Source organism: Oncorhynchus tshawytscha, linkage group LG08 (assembly GCF_018296145.1).
Source record: "Oncorhynchus tshawytscha isolate Ot180627B linkage group LG08, Otsh_v2.0, whole genome shotgun sequence".
In the NCBI taxonomy this organism is placed as follows: Eukaryota; Metazoa; Chordata; class Actinopteri; order Salmoniformes; family Salmonidae; genus Oncorhynchus; species Oncorhynchus tshawytscha.
Window position 1 is genome coordinate 3,529,817 of NC_056436.1, and position 25,955 is coordinate 3,555,771.

The window sequence follows — 25,955 nt, forward strand, 5'->3', positions numbered from 1 at the left end:
CCACAATTACATTGACCAGGATAACAGAGGACCTAGTGCCTGATGCCTCTGGATCCACAGATAAGATACAGAGAAGAGAACACTCACCTTCCAGTCGATGTTGGCAACTTGATAGCATTGGAAATGACACCCTTCAAGTATTGGGCAAATGTCCAAATGAATGAAATGCCCTTCATTTGCATTGCGAATGTTGCTTTGATGGTTGTGATCAACAAGTACAAATGTAAAGCGCGGTAATGAAATGAATTGCAGTATTTTTATGATCCAGCAGATGGCAGTAATGCACCTTCAATAACTGAGCAGCACAAACGATTAAGGGTCGATCAGGTTTAGGCTTGAGATCCGAAGGCCTTGATTACAGACGGGCGACAGGTAGTCTAGTCTGGTTAGGACGTTGGGCCGATAAACTCAACGGTTGCTGGTTCGAATCCCAACGCGGACAAGGCGCTGTCAATATCCCCTTGAGCAAGTCCCCTTTACAAATTGCTCTTGCAGATTGAGTGCAATTACTCAGTGTTGAAGCCATTACAACCTCTTTACTGAAATGTGTTACTTCCTGTACTCATGCTCACTATACTATCAACACAAAGTGCTAAACTGCATGTAAAATATATTGCCTTGGATATAAATCAACACAAAAAACCCTATAGATCTGGAGAACAAGAGGTCTATCTCTGAACCTGTTAGAAACACAAATGACATATGTATTAGCGGATAATGGCAATTCACCATTGTACACCTGTCTACCAGTGATATCAATGCACCATTCCACACATGCCGTAGCTCTATCAGTGTTGACATTTCAAACTGAAACCTGTGCAAGAGGATGCTGTCGCAAATGTAAAATGCCATTCCAAGTCACTTTGCACATTATAAAGCGAACATTTATTTTACCTCACGATCGTTTCCTTTGCCATTTCGATAATAATTCGCTAGTAGTGCTGTTGTTGCTCTCATATTATTTGACCTTTATTTAACTAGGCAAGAACTTGGATCATTCCGGTTAGTCCAACGCTCTAACCACTAGGCTACCCTGCCGCCCCCATAGACTAGATGGGAAAGGGTTTATAAGGACGACTGACTCAACCGACTATCTTTCATTTGTATTATTATTATTATTATTATTATTGCAGAAAACGTCAGTATAAATCAGACAAGGACAACATATGCTAGGGGGGTACAACAAATGACAGATTATACAAAGACCTTAAAAGACATACACGTATTGATTGTTTCAACAGTTTTTTATTTATTGGTAGAATGTAGAATGGTCTTAATAATGTACTGCTCGAACTCCTTATAGAAAACAAGGAAGCGTTTTTTAAATATATTAGTTTATTATTTTGTATACATTTTGTATTCGTTAAAAATATATATATATTATCATTTAAAAAAAAACATTTATTGATTACATTTTTCCCCATTAACACAATTTAGTATTAAGGGTTCAAATTGATTTGAATGTATCCTTTATTGTACGGTATCTATTTTTCCTCCACAGACGACTCTCAATTGCGCGACGTCATCCATCCGGGTACCAGGCGCGCGTCCGTGAAGCCTCTCCTTCACCCAACAGAGACTCCGGGCCCCGGAACTGACTGCGGAACTGCTTCGTACACAAATTAAATTGGAAAAAAAAAAAAAGAAAAAAAAAATGCCAGATGTCACGGTGTTTTTGTCATGTTTGTTGTTTTTTATTTCAATTTTGCGTCCAGGGATCGGGGCAGAAGTGTCCTTGTGGAATGTCGACATCAACTCAGTGAGTTACATGCGCCGTGACTGTCCTGTGTGTGTGTGTGTGTGTGTGTGTGTGTGTGTGTGTGTGTGTGTGTGTGTGTGTGTGTGTGTGTGTTGTGTTGTGTGTTGTAGCATGACAGTATTTCAATAGCAGCTGCAGTAGGTAGCCTAGCCTAGCCAGCAGGCTTTTTGAAGTACAACAGTCAAGCCCAGGGAAGTAAATGAAATCCTGGGTTGACAGATGTAATATGAAGCTTTTCGACGATTCAGACACCAGTGTATGTACTGAAGCTAACGTTACACTGGTCTGATTGGTTTTCATGATCAATATTACATCACATGATCTGGGAAGATAGGCTACTAACTTAGCTACCACAGATGATTTGCTACTAACGTTACTCCTTGAGCCGAGAAGACTCAGTTGTGTCCTCAATAACCTGACAATACTGTAATATATATATATATATATATAAGTTGAGATAATACTGCTAGCAAGACTAAGGCTAGATAACTTTCCAACTAGCTCGTTGTCTGATGTTGTGTTGCACAACCATGACAAGTGTTTACATAAAACCTTGCTGGCACAGAGTTGGTGAGAGGTTGTCCAAGGTGCTTGCTGCCATGGTAACTTGATCTATTCTGTTTCTTTAGTCACAAAATGCCGTCTTCAGGAAGACATTGTACGCCAACACAACCATCTTCATGACATGTAAGTAATGAACCTTGGACGACGACAAAACGAAGATCATTTGCTTAAAAGACCAAAAAGATTTGATTTGACGGCTGGTAGTTAAACAGGGTTTTCCTGTTACTCCTGTCGTGCAACTGACTTTACTCATGGGCTTCGTCTGAAATGGCACCCTGTTCCTTATCCGCTCCCTAGTCAAAAATAGTGCACTATTACTGTGTAGGGAATATAGTTCCATTTTGAACACAGCCTGACCACGCGGCTGTGTTTCTCCCAGTATCCTTCATCTCACTACAAACACTTGGTACGGGGCCTTACACTTTTCCCATCGTTACAAATCATTCCACTTTATATGACCTTCATAAGAATGTAGTACAAGTAGCCATGTATTGTACCCCCCCCCCCCACCTCCACCTCCACCTCTCTTTCCCTGTGTTTCTGCCATTGACTCTCCTCTCCTCCTCCAGTCCATGGCGATTTGGCTTTATGTGATTCCACCCTGGCCTTCAACATCAGTTGGTACCTCCGTTCCTCAATCTGCTACAATGAAGTCTTTAATACTCCAGTGAGTACAATCCCTTCTTCTTCTCTCACAGGCAGACTCGTCGTAAACCCTGCACACGAACCACAAATAGCACACAGAGAAACAGACATATCCAACTGTGCCATCACATTAATGTTGTAATAGCGGAACCACAAAATAATGTGTTGCCTGTAATGTATTAGACACCTTTTTCTAAATTAGAAGAGATACTCCTGTTTTGTCCTTTTCACTTTTTTTAGTTGTTTCTATTTCTACTTCCTGTAGGACAACAAGGCACTGACTATGTTTGGTCTGGATCACATGCTGAAGGAGGACTGGAGTGGCTTCTACAGCCAGGGATACATGTACTTCCACAACTGCTCAACTCTTTTACAACCCAAGGTCGGCTCTTCTGTTGTTGTTGGTTGTTGTTGTTGTTGTTGTTGTTGTTGTTGGGGTTGTTGTTGTTGTTGTTGTTGTTGGGGTTGTTGTTGTTGTTGGTTGTTGTTGGGGTTGTTGTTGTTGTTGGGGTTGTTGGTTGTTGTTGGGGTTGTTGTTGTTGTTGGTTGTTGTTGGGGTTGTTGTTGGGGTTGTTGTTGGGGTTGTTGTTGTTGTTGGTTGTTGGGGTTGTTGTTGTTGTTGGGGTTGTTGTTGTTGGTTGTTGTTGGGGTTGTTGTTGTTGTTGGTTGTTGTTGGGGTTGTTGTTGGTTGTTGTTGGGGTTGTTGTTGTTGGTTGTTGTTGGGGTTGTTGTTGTTGTTGTTGGTTGTTGTTGGGGTTGTTGTTGTTGTTGGTTGTTGTTGGGGTTGTTGTTGGTTGTTGTTGGGGTTGTTGTTGTTGTTGGTTGTTGTTGGGGTTGTTGTTGTTGTTGGGGTTGTTGTTGTTGGTTGTTGTTGGGGTGTGGGGGGGGGGTGGGGTTGCCATACACTGACTTGTAATTCTTGGTTGATGTATTATATCTCTGTCCCCTCCCCCCTCCATTCCTCCTTCCAGGTGTACTACACAGACTTCAGCCCCTATCAACCCCTCATCAGCCCACAGGTATTATATTATTGTATTCAGACACCTTGATTTTAAAAAGAAAAGTGTTGTTACGTTACAGCCTTATTCTAAAATAAATAACATGATACCCCATAATGACAAAGCAAAAAATAATAATCTGTAAATTTACTAAAGTAATTCAGACTCTTTACTCAGTACTTTGTTGAAGCACCTTTGGCAGCGATTACAGCCTCGAGTCGTCTTGGGTATGACGCTACAAGCTTGGCACACCTGTATTTGGGGAGTTTCCCCCATTCTTCTCTGCAGATCCTCTCAAGCTCTGTCAGGTTGGATGGGGAGCGTCGCTGCACAGCTATTTTCAGGTCTCTTCCGAGATGTTTGATCGGTGTTTGATCGGTTTCAAGTCCGGGCTCTGGCTGGGCCACTCAAGGACATTGAGACTTGTCCTGAAGCCACTCCTGTGGTGTCTTGGTTGTGTGCTTAGGGTCGTTGTCCTGTTGGAAGGTGAACCTTTGTCCCAGTCTGAGGTCCTGAGCGCTCTGGAGCAGGTTTTCATCAAGGATTTCTCTGTACTTTGCTTCGTTCATCTATCCCTCGATCCTGACTAGTCTCCCAATCCCTGCCACTGAAAAACATCCCCACAGCATGATGCTGCCACCACCAGGCTTCACAGTAGGGATGGTGCCCTGCTTCCTCAAGACGTGACGCTTGGCATTCAGGCCAAATAGTTACATCTTGGTACTTCCGTTCCTTTATCTGCTACAATGAAGTCTTTACATTTTTTAATCTTATGGTCTGAGAGTCTTTAGGTGCCTTTTGGAAAACTCCAAGCAGGCTGTCATGTGCCTTTTACTGAGGAGTGGCTTCCGTCTGGCCACTCTACCATAAAGACCTGATTGGTGGAGTGCTGCAGAGATGGTTGTCCTTCTGGAAGGTTCTCCCATCTCCACAGAGGAACTCTGGAGCTCTGTCAGAGTGATCATCAGGTTCTTGGTCACCTCCCTGACCAAGGCCCTTCTCCCTCGATTGCTCAGTTTGGCCGAGCGGCCAGCTCTAGGAAGAGTCTTGGTGGTTCCAAACTTCTTCCACTTAAGAATGATGGAGGCCACTGTGTTCTTGGGGACCTTCAATGCTGCGGATATGTTTTCGTACCCTTCCCCAGATCTGTGCCTCGACACAATCCTGTCTCAGAGCTCTACGGACAATTCCTTTGACCTCTTGGTTTGGTTGTTTCTCTGAAATGCACTGTCAACTGTGGGACCTTATACAGACAGGTGTGTGCCTTTCCAAATCATGTCCCATCAATTTAATTTACCACAGGTGGACACCAATCAAGTTGTAGAAACATCTCAAGGATGATCAATGGAAACAGCTGAATGTCGAGTCTCACAGCAAAGGGTCTGAATACTTATGTAAATAAGGTGTTTCTGTTTCTGTTCCGTGGGCAAATAGGTAGAGAATGTTTTGTTCAGATCAAGAGGTGTGGTCAAAAAGTGATTGAAATCAAATGGATAACCCATCTGTATACTCGCTGTTACTCTGTTGTTGTTTAGAGCGAGGAAGGCAGGCCTTCCAATCAGAGTGCTCCACAGGGGTGGCTGGAAAAGCCGGTAAGCCAATCAGAACTCTGTTTTATAAGATTTCTGTAAACAGGTTGTACATAGTCATGCCTTTTTCTAAATGTGTTTTGCATTGAAAGTGTGTTTCTGAAATGGCAGCATATTATGGACCCTGGTCAAAAGTAGTGGACTAAGTACACTGGTGTAAAGTAGTTAAGTAAAAAATACTTAAAAGTACTACGTAAGTTGTTTTTTGAGGTATTTGTACTTTATCATTTATATTTTTGACAACTTATTTTTATGTCACTACATTCCTAAAGAAAATAATAATGTACTTTTTACCCCATACATTTTCCCTGAAACCTTTAAAAGTACTCGTAACATTTTGCATGCTTAGTAGGACAGGAAAATGGTCTAATTCACACTCTTATCAAGAGAACATCTCTGGTCCTACTGCATCTAATCTGGTGGACTCACTAAACACACATGTCTGAGTGTTGGCGCGTGCCCCTTCTTATCCATATATTAAACAAAAGATCTCTGGTCCTACTGCATCTAATCTGGTGGACTCACTAAACACACGTCTGAGTGTTGGCGCGTGCCCCTTCTTATCCATATATTAAACAAAAGATCTCTGGTCCTACTGCATCTAATCTGGTGGCCTCACTAAACACACACGTCTGAGTGTTGGCGCGTGCCCCTTCTTATCCATATATTAAACAAAAGATCTCTGGTCCTACTGCATCTAATCTGGTGGACTCACTAAACACACACGTCTGAGTGTTGGCGCGTGCCCCTTATCCATATATTAAACAAAAGATCTCTGGTCCTACTGCATCTAATCTGGTGGACTCACTAAACACACATGTCTGAGTGTTGGCGCGTGCCCCTTCTTATCCATATATTAAACAAAAGATCTCTGGTCCTACTGCATCTAATCTGGTGGACTCACTAAACACACACGTCTGAGTGTTGGCGCGTGCCCCTACTTATCTATATATTAAACAAAAGATGAACACGGTGCCATCTGGTGTGCTGAATATAAGGAATTTTGAAACGATTTATACTTTTGATACTTCAGTATATTTGAGCAATTACATTTTCTTTTGATTCTTAAAAGAAATTAGTTTTAAATATATTTAACTCCACACTCGACTCTCAATTGCGCGACGTCATCCATTTGGGTTCCAGGCGTGTCCGTATGGTGACTCACTTTGACTTGAGTCATTCTACATTAAGGTGTCTTTTACTTTTACTCAAGTATGACAATCGGGTACTTCCCCCCTTCCACCACTGTCTAAAATAGGGAACAGGGTGCTATTTGGGATGCGTTCGAAGTGTCTTGTCATGTGACCCCTTGAAGGATATAGGTGCGGTGGCCAAGGCTTGGTCCGACAGCCCCTACCTGTTTATAGTGAAGGTACAGCCGCAGCAGCGTGGAGATGCCAGCGGGGGGCGCCCTGGAGCAGAGGAGGAGGAGCCTAATGATGTCCAGGGGAACTTGGCCTTTATCAGTCAGTATTACCGTAACTGACACTCTCTAATATGAACATAGGCCCTTTTGACTTAGTGCTTCGTCATTGAAGATCCCTTCTGTCTGCAGAGCGATGAGAAATTGACGGTGTCTGACTGCCTGTGTCTGACTGCCTGTGTCTGACTGCCTGTGTCTGACTGCCCTGCCTGTCTCTGACTGCCCTGCCTGTCTCTGACTGCCTGTCTGTGACTGCCTGTCTGTGACTGCCTGTCTGTGACTGCCTGTCTGTGACTGCCTGTCTGTGACTGCCTGTCTGAGACTGCCTGTCTGAGACTGCCTGTCTGACTGCCTGCCTGTGTCTGACTGCCTGCCTGTGTCTGACTGCCTGCCTGTGTCTGACTGCCTGCCTGTGTCTGACTGCCCTGCCTGTGTCTGACTGCCCTGCCTGTGTCTGACTGCCCTGCCTGTGTCTGACTGCCCTGCCTGTGTCTGACTGCCCTGCCTGTGTCTGACTGCCCTGTCTGTGTCTGACTGCCCTGCCTGTGTCTGACTGCCCTGCCTGTGTCTGACTGCCCTGCCTGTGTCTGACTGCCCTGCCTGTGTCTGACTGCCCTGCCTGTGTCTGACTGCCCTGCCTGTGTCTGACTGCCCTGCCTGTGTCTGACTGCCCTGCCTGTGTCTGACTGCCCTGCCTGTGTCTGACTGCCCTGCCTGTCTCTGACTGCCTGTCTCTGACTGCCTGTCTGTGACTGCCTGTCTGTGACTGCCTGTCTGTGACTGCCTGTCTGTGACTGCCTGTCTGTGACTGCCTGTCTGAGACTGCCTGTCTGAGACTGCCTGTCTGACTGCCTGCCTGTGTCTGACTGCCTGCCTGTGTCTGACTGCCTGCCTGTGTCTGACTGCCTGCCTGTGTCTGACTGCCTGCCTGTGTCTGACTGCCCTGCCTGTGTCTGACTGCCCTGCCTGTGTCTGACTGCCCTGCCTGTGTCTGACTGCCCTGCCTGTGTCTGACTGCCCTGCCTGTGTCTGACTGCCCTGCCTGTGTCTGACTGCCCTGCCTGTGTCTGACTGCCTGCCTGTGTCTGACTGCCTGCCTGTGTCTGACTGCCCTGCCTGTGTCTGACTGCCCTGCCTGTGTCTGACTGCCCTGCCTGTGTCTGACTGCCCTGCCTGTGTCTGACTGCCCTGCCTGTGTCTGACTGCCCTGCCTGTGTCTGACTGCCCTGCCTGTGTCTGACTGCCCTGCCTGTCTCTGACTGCCCTGCCTGTCTCTGACTGCCTGTCTCTGACTGCCTGTCTGTGACTGCCTGTCTGTGACTGCCTGTCTGTGACTGCCTGTCTGAGACTGCCTGTCTGAGACTGCCTGTCTGACTGCCTGCCTGTGTCTGACTGCCTGCCTGTGTCTGACTGCCTGCCTGTGTCTGACTGCCTGCCTGTGTCTGACTGCCCTGCCTGTGTCTGACTGCCCTGCCTGTGTCTGACTGCCGTGCCTGTGTCTGACTGCCCTGCCTGTGTCTGACTGCCCTGCCTGTGTCTGACTGCCCTGCCTGTGTCTGACTGCCCTGCCTGTGTCTGACTGCCCTGCCTGTGTCTGACTGCCCTGCCTGTGTCTGACTGCCCTGCCTGTGTCTGACTGCCCTGCCTGTGTCTGACTGCCCTGCCTGTGTCTGACTGCCCTGCCTGTGTCTGACTGCCCTGCCTGTCTCTGACTGCCTGTCTGTGACTGCCTGTCTGAGACTGCCTGTCTGAGACTGCCTGTCTGACTGCCTGCCTGTGTCTGACTGCCTGCCTGTGTCTGACTGCCTGCCTGTGTCTGACTGCCCTGCCTGTGTCTGACTGCCCTGCCTGTGTCTGACTGCCCTGCCTGTGTCTGACTGCCCTGCCTGTGTCTGACTGCCCTGCCTGTGTCTGACTGCCCTGCCTGTGTCTGACTGCCCTGCCTGTGTCTGACTGCCCTGCCTGTGTCTGACTGCCCTGTCTGTGTCTGACTGCCCTGCCTGTGTCTGACTGCCCTGCCTGTGTCTGACTGCCCTGCCTGTGTCTGACTGCCCTGCCTGTGTCTGACTGCCCTGCCTGTGTCTGACTGCCCTGCCTGTGTCTGACTGCCCTGCCTGTGTCTGACTGCCCTGCCTGTGTCTGACTGCCCTGCCTGTCTCTGACTGCCCTGCCTGTCTCTGACTGCCTGTCTGTGACTGCCTGTCTGTGACTGCCTGTCTGTGACTGCCTGTCTGTGACTGCCTGTCTGTGACTGCCTGTCTGAGACTGCCTGTCTGAGACTGCCTGTCTGACTGCCTGCCTGTGTCTGACTGCCTGCCTGTGTCTGACTGCCTGCCTGTGTCTGACTGCCCTGCCTGTGTCTGACTGCCCTGCCTGTCTCTGACTGCCCTGCCTGTCTCTGACTGCCCTGCCTGTGACTGCCTGTCTGTGACTGCCTGTCTGTGACTGCCTGTCTGTGACTGCCTGTCTGTGACTGCCTGTCTGAGACTGCCTGTCTGAGACTGCCTGTCTGACTGCCTGCCTGTGTCTGACTGCCTGCCTGTGTCTGACTGCCTGCCTGTGTCTGACTGCCTGCCTGTGTCTGACTGCCCTGCATGTGTCTGACTGCCCTGCCTGTGTCTGACTGCCCTGCCTGTCTCTGACTGCCCTGCCTGTGTCTGACTGCCCTGCCTGTGTCTGACTGCCCTGCCTGTCTCTGACTGCCCTGCCTGTCTCTGACTGCCCTGCCTGTCTCTGACTGCCCTGCCTGTCTCTGACTGCCCTGCCTGTCTCTGACTGCCCTGCCTGTCTCTGACTGCCCTGCCTGTCTCTGACTGCCTGTCTCTGACTGCCTGTGTCTGTCTCTGACTGCCCTGCCTGTCTGTGACTGCCTGTCTGTGACTGCCTGTGTCTGACTGCCTGTGTCTGACTGCCTGTCTGTGACTGTCTGTGTCTGACTGCCTGTCTGTGTCTGACTGCCTGCCTGTGTCTGACTGCCCTGCCTGTGTCTGACTGCCCTGCCTGTCTCTGACTACCTGTCTCTGACTGCCTGTGTCTCTCTGACAGCCCTGCGTGTCTGTGTCTGACTGCCTGTCTCTGACTGCCCTGCCTGTCTCTGACTGCCCTGCCTGTCTCTGACTGCCCTGCCTGTCTCTGACTGCCCTGCCTGTCTCTGACTGCCCTGCCTGTGTCTGACTGTCTGTCTCTGACTGCCCTGCCTGTGTCTGACTGCCCTGCCTGTGTCTGACTGCCCTGCCTGTGTCTGACTGCCTGTCTCTGACTGCCTGTGTCTGTCTCTGACTGCCCTGCCTGTGTCTGACTGCCTGTCTGTGTATTTACAGTGACCGTGGAGATGAAGGGGCCTCGTGAATACTCCTCCCCTGCAGACTGGCCTCTAATGATGGTGTGTTTCAGCCCGCCCCAACAGTGCAGCATTCAATATAGTGTAAAAAAAGTACACAAGAAATAAGAGAAACATAAAATAACAGGATAATGCTGTATACTGGGTCAGGTCTAGGGTCAGGTCTAGGGTCAGGTCTAGGGTCAGGTCTAGGGCCAGTGTCAGGTCTAGGGTCAGGTCTAGGGTCAGGTCTAGGGTCAGGTCTAGGGTCAGGTCTAGGGTCAGGTCTAGAGTCAGTGTCAGGTCTAGGGTCAGGTCTAGGGCCAGGTCTAGGGTCAGGTCTAGGGTCAGGTCTAGGGCCAGTGTCAGGTCTAGGGTCAGGTCTAGGGTCAGGTCTAGGGTCAGGTCTAGGGCCAGTGTCAGGTCTAGGGTCAGGTCTAGGGTCAGGTCTAGGGTCAGGTCTAGGGTCAGTGTCAGGTCTAGTGTCAGGTCTAGGGTCAGGTCTAGGGTCAGGTCTAGGGTCAGGTCTAGGGTCAGTGTCAGGTCTAGGGTCAGGTCTAGGGTCAGGTCTAGGGTCAGTGTCAGGTCTAGGGTCAGGTCTAGGGTCAGGTCTAGGGTCAGGTCTAGGGTCAGTGTCAGGTCTAGGGTCAGGTCTAGGGTCAGTGTCAGGTCTAGGGTCAGGTCTAGGGTCAGGTCTAGGGTCAGGTCTAGGGTCAGGTCTAGGGTCAGGTCTAGGGTCAGTGTCAGGTCTAGGGTCAGGTCTAGGGTCAGGTCTAGGGTCAGGTCTAGGGTCAGGTCTAGGGCCAGTGTCAGGTCTAGGGCCAGTGTCAGGTCTAGGGCCAGTGTCAGGTCTAGGGCCAGTGTCAGGTCTAGGGTCAGTGTCAGGTCTAGGGTCAGGTCTAGGGTCAGGTCTAGGGTCAGTGTCAGGTCTAGGGTCAGGTCTAGGGTCAGTGTCAGGTCTAGGGTCAGGTCTAGGGTCAGGTCTAGGGTCAGGTCTAGGGCCAGTGTCAGGTCTAGGGCCAGTGTCAGGTCTAGGGCCAGTGTCAGGTCTAGGGCCAGTGTCAGGTCTAGGGTCAGTGTCAGGTCTAGGGTCAGGTCTAGGGTCAGGTCTAGGGCCAGTGTCAGGTCTAGGGTCAGTGTCAGGTCTAGGGTCAGGTCTAGGGTCAGGTCTAGGGCCAGTGTCAGGTCTAGGGCCAGTGTCAGGTCTAGGGCCAGTGTCAGGTCTAGGGCCAGTGTCAGGTCTAGGGCCAGTGTCAGGTCTAGGGCCAGTGTCAGGTCTAGGGCCAGTGTCAGGTCTAGGGTCAGTGTCAGGTCTAGGGCCAGTGTCAGGTCTAGGGTCAGGTCTAGGGCCAGTGTCAGGTCTAGGGCCAGTGTCAGGTCTAGGGTCAGTGTCAGGTCTAGGGTCAGGTCTAGGGTCAGTGTCAGGTCTAGGGTCAGGTCTAGGGTCAGGTCTAGGGTCAGTGTCAGGTCTAGGGTCAGTGTCAGGTCTAGGGTCAGGTCTAGGGTCAGGTCTAGGGCCAGGTCTAGGGCCAGTGTCAGGTCTAGGGCCAGTGTCAGGTCTAGGGTCAGTGTCAGGTCTAGGGTCAGTGTCAGGTCTAGGGTCAGTGTCAGGTCTAGGGTCAGTGTCAGGTCTAGGGTCAGTGTCAGGTCTAGGGTCAGTGTCAGGTCTAGGGTCAGTGTCAGGTCTAGTGTCAGGTCTAGGGTCAGTGTCAGGTCTAGCGTGAGTGTCAGGTCTAGCGTGAGTGTCAGGTCTAGGGTCAGTGTCAGGTCTAGCGTGAGTGTCAGGTCTAGTGTCAGTGTCAGGTCTAGGGTCAGTGTCAGGTCTAGTGTCAGGTCAAGGGTCAGTGTCAGGTCTAGGGTCCCCAGTTCTACATGGTGATGTGTATGTTCTTCCCCAGTTCTACATGGTGATGTGTATAGTGTATGTGTTCTTCGGGGCGCTCTGGCTCTTCTGGTCGGCCTGTTACTGGAAAGATCTGTTGAGGATCCAGTTCTGGATCGGAGGAGTGATCATCCTGGGCATGCTGGAGAAGGCCGTCTTCTACTCCGAGTACCAGAGCATCCGCTACAGAGGAGACTATGGTCGGTTAAATTCACGCTCTTATTTTGAAATGCACTGTCATTTATTTATTTTTTGGTATGTTGATTTGATGGAGAGTTGCATCATGGTCATTCTCTTTTTGTAAATCTGTAAATTTACTTCCAACTCACATCTACTTTAAAACAAAAATAATACTGTTTTTAAATGTTCTCCCTCCACAGTCCAAGGTGCTGTGATCTTTGCCGAGTTGCTGTCTGCTCTGAAGAGATCTCTGGCTCGCATCCTGGTGCTCATAGTCAGTCTGGGCTACGGCATCGTCAAGTGAGTTCATCCCTCCCAAATGCCTTCCTTATTTCCCCTTTTTAATAGTGAACTAGGGTCCATGGTCAAAAGTAGTGCACTATGTTTAAAGGAATAGAGTGCCATTTGGAAAGCGTACAATATGAATACTAACTATGATTACACTATTCTATGGGTTCAGAACTGAGGTCTAGGGTCAGTGTCAGGTCTAGGGTCAGTGTCAGGTCTAGGGTCAGTGTCAGGTCTAGGGTCAGTGTCAGGTGAACTAGGGTCCACGGTCAAAAGTAGTGCACTATGTTTAAAGGAAAAGAGTGCCATTTGGAAAGCGTACAATATGAATTACACTATTCTGTGGGTTCAGAACTGAACTGTTGTCATTGTCCATCACCTACTGACTGTATGGTGTGAGGATTCACCTAGCGCTCATGATTTGGGGCTGTACAGATGTTTGATGTATTAGAATAATTGATTATGCTTATGTTATATTAGTAGAAGGAGAGGTTATAAGACTTACATTTATAGGGTCCTAGACTATAGATTAACTATATATATATATTCATTATTTATATATGTATTCATTATTTATATATATATTCATTATTTATATATTAAATATATATATTATATATTATATATATATATATATTCATTATATATATATATATATATATATATATATATATATTCATTATTTATATATATATATATATATATATATATATATATATTATATATATATATATATTCATTATATATATATATATATTCATTATATATATTCATTATATATATTCATTATATATATTCATTATATATATATATTCATTATATAGTTTTGGAATTGTTCCACAGTTTCTCTCTCTCTCTCTCTGTGTGACTGAGACAGAACTCTGCAGGGGAGTGTGGGAGATAAGACTAGTTAGACATTCAACAATAAATCAACGTTCTGGGGAGGGGGACATTTTATTGCCTTTTAAATAAACACTGAAACTCTATGTTTGTATCGCCATGGATACAGGGTTTTGGTCTCAGGAGTAAAAAGGTAACGGCGTGGCCAGTGACATCACGAAGGCGGGACTTTTGAGTTTATGAAAAATTACTTGAGACTTTTTCTTTTTTTTTGACGCAGAACTTACTCGGAAATATACGTGCTCTGTTCCTGTTCCTGTTGTCAACTTCTGTCTGCAATTGCATTAATAAAGGGTTTTGAATGATTTAATTAAATATATTGTCATAATGCTAATTTCACTAATGAGCCAATGATGGTACGAAAGAAACGAACCTTAACAATGGTATTAATAGAGGATTCCCTCACACTACAATCTTGTACAGTGTTTATTTACATGTACAAGGACACACTATGTGTATGACACACACACAGTGTAGGTTTTACTATCCTTGTGGGGACTTCTGGGGATTTCCGGTACCCACGAGGATACTAATCACACACACACACACACACCAACGCCCTGGTTTTATGGCCTAGCTTTGACCACACATCTGGGCCCATATTCACGAAGCGTCTCCGAGTAAAAGCGCTGATCGAGGATCAGACCCCCATTTTTTTTTTCCCAGTGTGATCTAAAAAACCCCAAAAAAGGGGGGGAGCTGATCCTAGATCTGTACTCTGAGACTGTTTTGTGAGTACAGGCCCTGATTTTTTTCCCCCTGTTTTCCTGCTCTGTCTCTCGCAGACCCAGGCTGGGCACCACAGTCCACCGGCTAGCAGCAGTAGGCCTGCTCTACCTGCTCTTCTCCTCCGTGGAGGGAGTGCTGCGCGTCACAGGAGTGAGTAGCTACAGTTTGGATTAATCACTACACTTCTCATCTAGTGCAATCACTACACTTCTCATCTAGTGCAATCACTACACTTCTCATCGAGTGCAATCACTACACTTCTCATCTAGTGCAATCACTACACTTCTCATCGAGTGCAATCACTACACTTCTCATCCAGTGCAATCACTACACTTCTCATCTAGTGCAATCACTACACTTCTCATCGAGTGCAATCACTACACTTCTCATCTAGATCACTTTGAGACACCTTGTGAAGTTTGGATGCACCTCTCTCGTTCTTTGAACTGTCCCTCTGTCCTCAATATTTTTCTTTCTTTCTCTCTCTCTCTCCCTTTCTCTCTCTCACTCTCTGTCTCTCCCTCTCTGTCTCTCTCTTTCTGTCTCTCTCTCTGTCTCTTTCTCTCGCTCTCTTTCTCTCTTTCTCTGTCCTGTTAATCTCTCTCTGTCTCTCTGTCTCTTCAGGGTTTCTATGGGACCGTAGCCCTGGTGGCTAACCTGAGTCTCTCTCTCATTGACTCCTGTGTGATGTGGTGGATCTTCATAAGCTTGTCCCAGACCACTCGTCTTCTGAAGCTGCGTAGGAACGTGGTGAAGCTGTCTCTGTATCAGCATTTCACCAACACACTCATCTTCTCTGTTCTGGGTGAGTTGAAAGGAATTATTGATGGATGCTTTTAATGTCACAGTGGTATGAAAGGCACAGCTTTTAAATTTGATATGAATTTTGTTGTACTCAGGTACTTACTTGAAAAAAAATAGTTTCTGTAATCTCAATATAGATTTATTGAATAAATGATAAGTTATTTATTTTATCTTTTCACTTTGTTTTGTTCCCGTAGCTTCTATTATCTTCATCATCTGGACGACCAAAGTGTTTAAGCTGGTCGACTGCCAGACGGTGAGTTGGTAGATTTTACACTGAACAAAAAACAAAGTGTTGGTCCCATGTTTCCCAGGAATAGGAAATAGAAGATCCCAGAAAATGTTCCATACCTTCCAAAAACTCTTATTTCTAATAAATGTTGTCTACAAATTAGTTTTACATCCCTGTTAGTGTTATATCCTCCTTTACCAAGATAATACGTCCATCCACCTGACAGGTGTAGAATGTCAAGAAGCTGATTAAACAACATTACCATTACATAGGTGCACCTTGTGCTGGGGGACAATAAAAAGTCACTCTAAAATGTGAAGTTTTGTCACACAACACAATGCCACACATATCTCAATATTTGAGGGAGCATGAGATGGCGTGCAATTGGCATGTTGACTACAGGAATGTCCACCAGAGCTGTTGCCAGAATGTACATTTTTCTAACATAAGCCGCCTCCCAACATATTTTTAGAGAATTTGGCAGTACGTCCAACTGGCCTGTGTATGGCGTTGTGTGGGCGAGCGGTTTGCTGATGTCAATGTTGTGAACAGAGTGCCACGTGGTGGCTGTGGGGTTATGGTATGGGCAGGTGTAAGCTACGGACAACGAACACAATTGCATTTTATCGACGTCAATTTGAATGCATAGAGATACCGTGACGAGATCCTGAGGCCCATTGTCGTGCCATTCATCCTCCACCATCACCTCATGTTTCAGCATGGTAATGCAAGGCCCCATGTCACAAGGATCTGTAGACAATCCCTGGAAGCTGAAAATGTCCCAGTTCTTCCTTAACCTGCATACTCACCAGACATGTCACCTATTGAGCATGTTTGGGATGCTCTGGATTGACGTGTACGACAGTATGTTCCAGTTCCCACCAATATCCAGCAACTTCCCACAGCCATTGAAGAGGTAGTGGGACAACATTTCACAGGCCACAATCAACAGCCTGATCAACTCTCTGTGAAGGAGATGTGTCGCGCTGCATGAGGCAAATGGTGGTCACACCAGATACTGACTGGTTTTCTGATCCACACCCCAAAAGATGCACATCTGTATTCCCAGTCATGTGAAATCCATAGATTTAAAAAATGTACTGATTATCCTTATGAACTTCAAATCTTTTGAAATTGTTGCAGTTTGTTTGTTTTTTTAAATTATTTTTGCTCAGTGTATAGCTACATATTCTAAACAAATGATATACTTGATTATGTCTTGTGTTTTTAATACACTGTGTCTCTGTATCTGCCACTGTGTCTCTCAGGGTTGGAGGGATTTGTGGGTAGACGATGCCTTCTGGCGCCTCCTCTTTTCCACCATCCTCCTGGTCATCATGGTGTTGCTACGACCCTCCGCCAACAGCCAGAGGTCAGAGGTCAACATTTTTTTTAAAACAGACTATGTACCTGCCTAACGTTTTCATAGAGGACAGAGGTCATTTGTAATAACACTTCTAATATATACAGTGCCTTGCGAAAGTATTCGGCCCCCTTGAACTTTGCGACCTTTTGCCACATTTCAGGCTTCAAACATAAAGATATAAAACTGTATTTTTTTGTGAAGAATCAACAACAAGTGGGACACAATCATGAAGTGGAACAACATTTATTGGATATTTCAAACTTTTTTTAACAAATCAAAAACTGAAAAATTGGGCGTGCAAAATTATTCAGCCCCCTTAAGTTAATACTTTGTAGCGCCACCTTTTGCTGCGATTACAGCTGTAAGTCGCTTGGGGTATGTCTCTATCAGTTTTGCACATCGAGAGACTGACATTTTTTCCCATTCCTCCTTGCAAAACAGCTCGAGCTCAGTGAGGTTGGATGGAGAGCATTTGTGAACAGCAGTTTTCAGTTCTTTCCACAGATTCTCGATTGGATTCAGGTCTGGACTTTGACTTTGACACCTGGATATGTTTATTTTTGAACCATTCCATTGTAGATTTTGCTTTATGTCTTGGATCATTGTCTTGTTGGAAGACAAATCTCCGTCCCAGTCTCAGGTCTTTTGCAGACTCCATCAGGTTTTCTTCCAGAATGGTCCTGTATTTGGCTCCATCCATCTTCCCATCAATTTTAACCATCTTCCCTGTCCCTGCTGAAGAAAAGCAGGCCCAAACCATGATGCTGCCACCACCATGTTTGACAGTGGGGATGGTGTGTTCAGGGTGATGAGCTGTGTTGCTTTTACGCCAAACATAACATTTTGCATTGTTGCCAAAAAGTTCAATTTTGGTTTCATCTGACCAGAGCACCTTCTTCCACATGTTTGGTGTGTCTCCCAGGTGGCTTGTGGCAAACTTTAAACGACACTTTTTATGGATATCTTTAAGAAATGGCTTTCTTCTTGCCACTCTTCCATAAAGGCCAGATTTGTGCAATATACGACTGATTGTTGTCCTAAGGACAGAGTCTCCCACCTCAGCTGTAGATCTCTGCAGTTCATCCAGAGTGATCATGGGCATCTTGGCTGCATCTCTGATCAGTCTTCTCCTTGTATGAGCTGAAAGTTTAGAGGGACGGTCAGGTCTTGGTAGATTTGCAGTGGTCTGATACTCCTTCCATTTCAATATTATCGCTTGCACAGTGCTCCTTGGGATGTTTAAAGCTTGGGAAATCTTTTTGTATCCAAATCCGGCTTTAAACTTCTTCACAACAGTATCTCGGACCTGCCTGGTGTGTTCCTTGTTCTTCATGATGCTCTCTGCGCTTTTAACGGACCTCTGAGTCTATCACAGTGCAGGTGCATTTATACGGAGACTTGATTACACACAGGTGGATTGTATTTATCATCATTAGTCATTTAGGTCAACATTGGATCATTCAGAGATCCTCACTGAACTTCTGGAGAGAGTTTGCTGCACTGAAAGTAAAGGGGCTGAATAATTTTGCACGCTCAATTTTTCAGTTTTTGATTTGTTAAAAAAGTTTGAAATATCCAATAAATGTCGTTCCACTTCATGATTGTGTCCCACTTGTTGTTGATTCGTCACAAAAATACAGTTTTATATCTTTATGTTTGAAGCCTGAAATGTGGCAAAAGGTCGCTAAGTTCAAGAGGGCCGAATACTTTCGCAAGGCACTGTACATATCTAATAGTAAGTGTATACATTACAATAGTAACAGTGTAGTAATATATATATATATATAATAGTATATAGCACCTGTCTGAGGCTGTGTTGTGTTCTCGCAGGTTCTCCCATTCCCCTCTGATCGATGAAGACGATGAGGAGGATGAAGCCAAGGAACCCATGCTGAATGAAGCCTTTGGTGAAAGACTAACCAGTTTAACTTTAGGATTTAGGATTTCCTGCTGTATTGATATAATATATGACAATAGGGATCTCTAGCGGGGTTGGGGTCAACTCCAGTGTGGCGGCGTTGGGGGTCAACTCCAGTCTGGTGGGGTTGGGGGTCAACTCCAGTCTGGCGGGGTTGGGGTCAACTCCAGTCTGGCGGGGTTGGGGTCAACTCCAGTCTGGCGGGGTTGGGGGTCAACTCCAGTCTGGCGGGGTTGGGGGTCAACTCCAGTCTGGCGGGGTTGGGGGTCAACTCCAGTCTGGCGGGGTTGGGGGTCAACTCCAGTTTGGCGGGGTTGGGGGTCAACTCCGAAAGTAAACCCAATTCCACATTTTCCTATTTGAAAAGCATTGAGGAGAATTGGAATTTCCGTGTACTTCCTGAAATGACCCTGAATCTGGTCTCTCCGGTGCCTTCAAAAGTGTTTACACCCCTTGACATTTTGTTGTGTTACAGCCTGAATTCAAAATGAATTATATATATATATATATATATATATATATATATATATATATATATATATATATATATATATATATATATATATATATATATATATATATATATATATATATATATATATATATATATATATATATATATATTTTTTTTTTTTTTTTTAATTACATTTGTGAAAAAATTGATTTAAACCATTTTGAATTCAGGCTGTAACACAACAAAATGTGGAATAAGTCAAAGGGGTAGGAATACTTTCTGAAGGCCCTGTATCTAACTCCACATTTCTGTTCCAGAGGGGATGAAGATGAGAGGCACCAAGGCTGAGACTAATGGATCCCAGTCACAGAAACTACTCAGTAAAGAGGTCAGTCCATTCAATTCAATTCAAAACTACTCAGTGAGTCGGCGAGTCCATTCAATTCAATTCAAAACTACTCAGTGAGGTGGCGAGTCAATTCAATTCAAAACTACTCAGTGAGGTGGCGAGTCAATTCAATTCAAAACTACTGAGTGAAACGGTGAGTCAATTCAATATAAACATATATATATATATATATATCCCAGAGGGGTAATTACTTTGGGCATGTCTGCAGCAACAAAATCAACAGTGTCTAGGGCTCCAAGGGCTCAGGTCCTCCGAGAGAAAGAATTAGAGAGAGCATACTTAAATTCACACAGGACACCGGATAAGACAGGAGAAGTACTCCAGATATAACAAACTGACCCCAGCCCCCCGACACATAAACTACTGCAGCATAAATACTGGAGGCTGAGACAGGAGGGGTCGGGAGACACTGTGGCCCCATCCGACTATACCCCTGGACAGGGCCAACCAGGCAGGATATAACCCCACCCACTTTTTCAAGGCACAGCCCCCACACCACTAGAGGGATATCTTCAACCACCAACTTACAAGGCTGAGTATAGCCCACAAAGATCTCCGCCATGGCACGAACCCGAGGGGGGAGCCAACCCGGACAGGAAGATCACATCAGTGACTCAACCCACTCAAGTGACGCACCCCTCCTAGCGACAGTATGAAAGAGCCCCGGTAAGCCAGTGACTCAGCCCCTGTAATCGGGTTAGAGGCAGAGAATCCCAGTGGAAAGAGGGGAACCGTCCAGGCAGAGACAGCAAGGGCGGTTCGTTGCTCCAGAGCCTTTCCGTTCACCTTCCCACTCCTGGGCCAGACTACACTCAATCATATGACCCACTGAAGAGATGAGTCTTCAGTAAAGACTTAAAGGTTGAGACCGAGTTTGCGTCTCTTACATGGGTAGGCAGACCGTTCCATAAAATGGAGCTCTATAGGAGAAAGCCCTGCCTCCAGCTGTTTGCTTAGACATTCAAGGGACAATTTGGAGGCCTGTGTCTTGTGACCGTAGCGTATGTGTAGGTATGTACGGCAGGACCAAATCTGAAAGATAGGTAGGAGCAAGCCCATGTGACGCTTTGTAGGTTAGCAGTAAAACCTTGAAATCAGGCCTAGCCTTTACTGTCTTTTCAAGCTAGTCGGAAGACTTCCAGTTTGGTGTGGCGCCATTTCCGTTCCAATTTTCTGGAAGCTTGCTTCAGAGCTCGGGTATTTTCTGTGTACCAAGGGAGCTAGTTTATGACAAATGTTTTTTGTTTTCAGGGGTGCGACTGCATCTAGGGTATTACGCAAAGTTCAATTGAGATCCTCAGTTAGGTGGTTAACCGATTTTTGTACTCGGACATCCTTGGGTAGGTGGAGGGAGTCTGGAAGGGCATCTAGGAATCTTCGGGTTGTCTGAGAATTTATAGCACAGCTTTTGATGATCCTTGGTTGGGGTCTGATGACTTAACTTAAGTCATCTTTTCACAGTCCAATCTGATTCAAGACACTGTTTTTGCGTATTTCCAAATAAATGAATGTATCCTTTCTCTTGTTCTCAGGATGAAGACCTGAAATGGGTTGAGGAGAACATTCCCACAACTGTTGCTGATGTGTGAGTAGGAAAGAAACATTTTGAAGTGTATTGGCCCAAGTTACTGCTATGTCCATTATACTGTATTAACTGGTCACCTCTCTGCTCTCAATTCAAGAAATGCTTTATTGGCACGAATGGTGGTTGTCTTTGTTTCTAAAGCAATGTATATGAATATATGCTAGAATGTTAATAATTATATACCAGTCAAATGTCTGGACACATCTGCTCATTCCAGGGTTTTCTTTATTTGTACTATTTTTTACGTTGTAGAATAAAAGTGAAGTCATCAAAAGTATGAAATAACACATATGGAATCATGTAGTAACCAAAAAAGTGTTCAGCAAATCAACAATTTTTTTTTTTTATATTTCAGATTTTTCAAAGTAGCCACCCTTTTGCCTTGATGACCGCTTTGCGCACTCTTGGCATTCTCTCAACCAGCTTCCTGAGGTAGTCACCTGGAATGCATTTCTACCTAACAGCTGTTAATTGTGGAATTTCTTTCCTTCATAGTAACCAAGAAAGTGTTCAATGTAGTAAACACTACAACAAAGCTTCCTTAGTTGAACACCTCCAAAACAAAGGTCATGTGGTTTGGTAAGAAGAATGCCCCTCTCCCCACAGGTGTGATTACTACCTCTGAGGGTTTCGAGCTTGAGGTAGTCACCTCATACAAGTACTTGGGAGTTTGGCTAGACGGTCCACTGTCCTTCTCTCAGCACATATCCAAGCTGCAGGCTAAAGTTAAATCTAGACTTGGTTTTCTCTATCGTAATTTCTCCTCTTTCACCCCAGCTGCCAAACTAACCCTGATTCAGATGACCATCCTCCCCATGATAGATTACGGAGATGTAATTTATAGATCAGCAGGTAACGGTGCTCTCGAGCGGCTAGATGTTCTTTACCATTCGGCCATCAGATTTGCCACCAATGCTCCTTATAGGACACATCACTGCACTCTATACTCCTCTGTAAACTGGGCATCTCTGTATACCTGTCGCAAGACACACTGGTTGATGCTTATTTATAAAACCCTCTTAGGTCTCACTCCCCGTATCTGAGATATCTACTGCAGCCCTCATCCTCCACATACAACACCCGTTCTGCCAGTCCCATCCTCTTAAAGGTCCCCAAAGCTCACACGTCCTTGGGTCGCTCCTCTCTTCAGCGACTGGAACAAGTTGCAACAAACACATCCCTGGGTCGCTCCTCTCTTCAGCGACTGGAACGAGTTGCAACAAACACTCAAACTGGACCGTTCTATCTCCACACTCTTACTGACGGTTGTGGCTGCTTTGCCTGATGTATTGTTGTCTGTACCTTCTGCCCTTTGTGCTGTTGTCTGTGCCCAATAATGTTTGTACCATGTTTTGTGTTGCTACCATGTTTTGTGTTGCTACCATGTTTTGTGTTGCTACCATGTTTTGTGTTGCTACCATGTTGTGTTGCTACCATGTTGTGTTGCTACCATGTTGTGTTGCTACCATGTTGTGTTGCTACCATGTTTTGTGTTGCTACCATGTTTTGTGTTGCTACCATGTTTTGTGTTGCTACCATGTTTTGTGTTGCTACCATGTTGTGTTGCTACCATGTTGTGTTGCTGTCTTAGGTCTCTCTTTATGTAGTGTCGTGATGTGTGTTTTGTCCTATATTTAATTTACAAAAAAAAAAAAATAACAAATTATCCCATCCCTGCAAGAAGGCCTTTTGGAAGGCCGTCATTGTAAATAATATATTGTTCTTAACTGACTTGCCGAGTTAAATAAATACAAATTATGGTCTTTTACCAAATAGGACCAAGTCCATATTATGACAAGAACAGCTCAAATAAGCAAAGAGAAACGACAGTCCATCATTACTTGAAGACATGAAGGTCAGTCAATCAGAAACATTAAGAACTTTGAAAGTTTTCTTCAAGTTCAGTCGCAAAAAACCATCAATGCTGAATTTGGCTCTCATGAGGACCGCCACAGGAAAGGGAGACCCCGAGTTTTGATTTATTTAACTAGTCCAGTTAAGAACAAATTCTTATTTACAATGACGTCCCCTAACCCGGACGACGCTGGTCCTATTATGTGCCGCTGTAGAATCAGTGTCTGTAGCTATGCAGTGCCTTAGACCGCTGCGCCACTGGGAACCCTTACCTCTGCTGCAGAGGATACGTTCATTAGATAATCACCTCCGATGATTGCAGCCCGAATAAATACAGACACATCTCAACATCAACTGTGTGAATCAGGCCTTCATGCTCATATTGCTGCACTACTAAAGGACACCAATAAGAAGACGATACTTGCTTGGGCCAAGAAACACGAGCAATGGACATTAGACCGGATGGAAATCTGTGCTTTGGTCTGATGAGTCCAAATTGGAGATTTTTGGTTCCAACCGCCGTGTCTTTGTGAGACGCAGAGTAGGTGAACGCATGATCTCCGCATGGTTCCCACCGTGAAGCATGGAGGAGGAGGTGTGATGATATGGGGGTGCTTTGCTGGTGACACAGTCAGTGATTTATTTAGAATTCAAGCCACACTTAACCAGCATGCTCAGCATATGTGGAAACTCATTCAAGACTTTTGGAAAAGCATTCCAGGTGAAGCTGGTTGAGAGAACACCAAGTGTGCAAAGCTGTCATCAAGGCAAAGGGTGGCTACTTTGATGAATCTCAAATATAAAATATTTTGATTTGGTTTAAAACTTCTGGTTGCTACATGATTCCATATGTGTCATATCATAGTTTTGATGACTTCACTATTATTGTGCAATGTAAAAAAATATATAAAAAATAAAACCCTTGAATGAGGTAGGTGTTCTAAAACCTTTGACTGGTAGTGTACATTTAAAAAAAAATCATAGATGAACAAATAAGCAATTATCTCTGTCTCCCTCTGTCTCTCTCTCTCTCCCCCTCTCCCCCTCTCCCTGTCTCTCTCTGTCTCTCTCTGTCTCTCTCTCTCTCCCCCTCTCTCTGTCTCTCTCTGTCTCTCTCTGTCTCTGTCTCTCTCCCTCTCTCTGTCTCCTTCTCTCTCTGTCTCCCTCTCTCTGTGTCTCTCTCTCTCTGTCTCTCTCTCTGTCTGTCTCCCTCTCTACAGAGCCCTCCCAGTAATGCTTGACGAAGAGGAGGTAAATAAGGAACTTCTCTCTCTAATGACTGCCGGTCACATTTTTTGTCTATTTAAAAAAGAAAAGAAAGCTCAGTCAAAAGTTATATTTTGTGTCCATCATTCAACAGAGACACATGTTTCTCTCGCTTTTTGTCCCCAGGAAATTCTGAAAACCAAGATGGAGAGATCTAAAATGGAATGACCGAGTCATGACCGAGGGGTTTCACCGAGTGGAGGGGTTTCACCGAGTGGAGGGGTTTCACCGAGTGGAGGGGTTTCACCGAGTGGAGGGGTTTCACCGAGGCAGCCATTGATGGAGTCAAATGAAGTGACCCATCAGATCCTATATTTATAACACTTTTATGTTCCTTCATTTTGAGCACCGCCATGCAGCCGCTAATAAACTCTACGGCTTTACCAAATGGCCCCCTATTCCCTCTGTAGTGACAGTAGTACACTACCCTATGGGCCCTGATCAACAGTAGTACACTACCCTATGGGGGCCCTGGTCAACAGTAGTACACTATCCTATGGGCCCTGATCAACAGTAGTGTTGTATATAGAGTCCTGGTCTACATTAGTGTACTACCCTATGGGCCCTGGGTCAACAGTAGGGCACTACCCTATGGGCCCTGATCAACAGTAGTACACTACCCTATGGGCCCTGATCAACAGTAGTGTTGTATATAGAGTCCTGGTCTACATTAGTGTACTACCCTATGGGCCCTGGTCAACAGTAGTGTTCTACCCTATGGGCCCTGGGTCAACAGTAGGGCACTACCCTATGGACCCTGGTCAACAGTAGTACACTATCCTATGGGCCCTGGTCAACAGTAGTACACTACCCTATGTGCCCTGGTCAACAGTAGTACACTATCCTATGGGCCCTGGTCAACAGTAGTACACTACCCTATGGGCCCTGGTCAACAGTAGTACACTACCCTATGTGCCCTGGTCAACAGTAGGACACTCCATTTGGGATGCTACCTGTCACTTGGCCCAGTGAGTCAGTCAGTCTGCCATTGACACCTATCTATATTAGTATTGACACAGTGCAGTCTGATAATTTGTCAGATTTACTAAATGCATTATTATGTGTCACTGTGAGGCTTTTATGTTTGTTTCTGCCACCACCTCCCAAGATAATTAATTTGATGCCCCTCCCCAAACACAACACTGGCACAGTGCAAGTTAAACACAGCCTGTGAGGCCAGACTAGGCCCACTCACCCAGTAATTTATTCTACAGACAGCATATGGTTTTGTATTGTTAAATTGTCCTGCATTGCATTGTTTTTTTTGTTTGTTCAGCAGGAAATAAGGACAGCATCAAATGTACAGTAAAGTGGATCTGTGTTGTAATTTCTTTGTTACATTATTGTATGCATTTTTTGCTGTTTATTCTGGGATTAAAGTTTATATTAAAACCTTGTCACCAAATTAATACAATATGTGTATAGTATTGTGATTTTTTTTTAGGGTCACAAGATACTCATGGTACTAGAACACTGGTTAAGTTTTTTTTTTATATACCTTTATTTAACTAGGCAAGTCAGTTGAGAACAAATTCTTATTTTCAATGACGGCCTAGGAACAGTGGGTTAACTGCCTGTTCAGGGGCAGAACGAGATTTGTATCTTGTCAGCTCGGGGATTTGAACTTGCAACCTTTCGGTTACTAGTCCAACGCTCTAACCACTATGCTACCCTGCCGCCCAAAGGTTCGCCTTGTTCTAATTCATCCCTCGTGATTGTAATCACATATTATCCATTATATTGACCAGATTTTTGATTTGCCGCTCTGACAAAAATACACGTCCTTTAACG

The 25,955-nt window shown here is 45.5% G+C and overlaps 1 protein-coding gene across 3 annotated transcripts; it reads left to right on the plus strand.

Moving 5' to 3' along the window:
- The first annotated feature begins 1,526 nt into the window (after nucleotides 1-1,526).
- LOC112255823 (transmembrane protein 87A) lies at nucleotides 1,527-24,860 on the plus strand. 3 transcript variants are annotated; one of them, XM_042325082.1, is made up of 20 exons: nucleotides 1,527-1,759; nucleotides 2,389-2,446; nucleotides 2,893-2,990; nucleotides 3,234-3,350; nucleotides 3,940-3,987; nucleotides 5,502-5,558; nucleotides 6,871-7,021; nucleotides 10,299-10,360; nucleotides 12,196-12,379; nucleotides 12,560-12,659; nucleotides 14,333-14,426; nucleotides 14,901-15,081; nucleotides 15,278-15,336; nucleotides 16,581-16,684; nucleotides 18,509-18,585; nucleotides 19,368-19,438; nucleotides 20,992-21,044; nucleotides 24,119-24,149; nucleotides 24,291-24,350; nucleotides 24,405-24,860. In XM_042325082.1, the coding sequence occupies exons 1-19, from the start codon at nucleotides 1,655-1,657 to the stop codon at nucleotides 24,330-24,332; spliced, it is 1,692 nt and encodes a 563-aa protein (XP_042181016.1). In that variant the 5' UTR covers nucleotides 1,527-1,654; the 3' UTR covers nucleotides 24,333-24,350; nucleotides 24,405-24,860. The 3 variants fall into 3 exon arrangements, with proteins under 3 accessions (XP_042181016.1, XP_042181015.1, XP_042181017.1); XM_042325081.1 differs by having other exon boundaries at nucleotides 24,291-24,860; XM_042325083.1 differs by lacking the exon at nucleotides 1,527-1,759 and adding an exon at nucleotides 1,887-2,015 and having other exon boundaries at nucleotides 24,291-24,860.
- The last annotated feature ends 1,095 nt before the right edge of the window (nucleotides 24,861-25,955 follow it).

What these genes read in the sequence shown, in the direction of transcription:
- LOC112255823 (XM_042325081.1), top strand. Translation starts at nt 1,655, where the DNA reads ATGCCAGATGTCACGGTGTTTTTGTCATGTTTGTTGTTTTTTATTTCA. An exon ending in CAACTCTTTTACAACCCAAG is followed by an intron (nt 3,351 to 3,939) that starts GTCGGCTCTTCT and finishes TCCTCCTTCCAG; the next exon opens with GTGTACTACACAGACTTCAG. An exon ending in CCGCTACAGAGGAGACTATG is followed by an intron (nt 12,380 to 12,559) that starts GTCGGTTAAATT and finishes CTCCCTCCACAG; the next exon opens with TCCAAGGTGCTGTGATCTTT.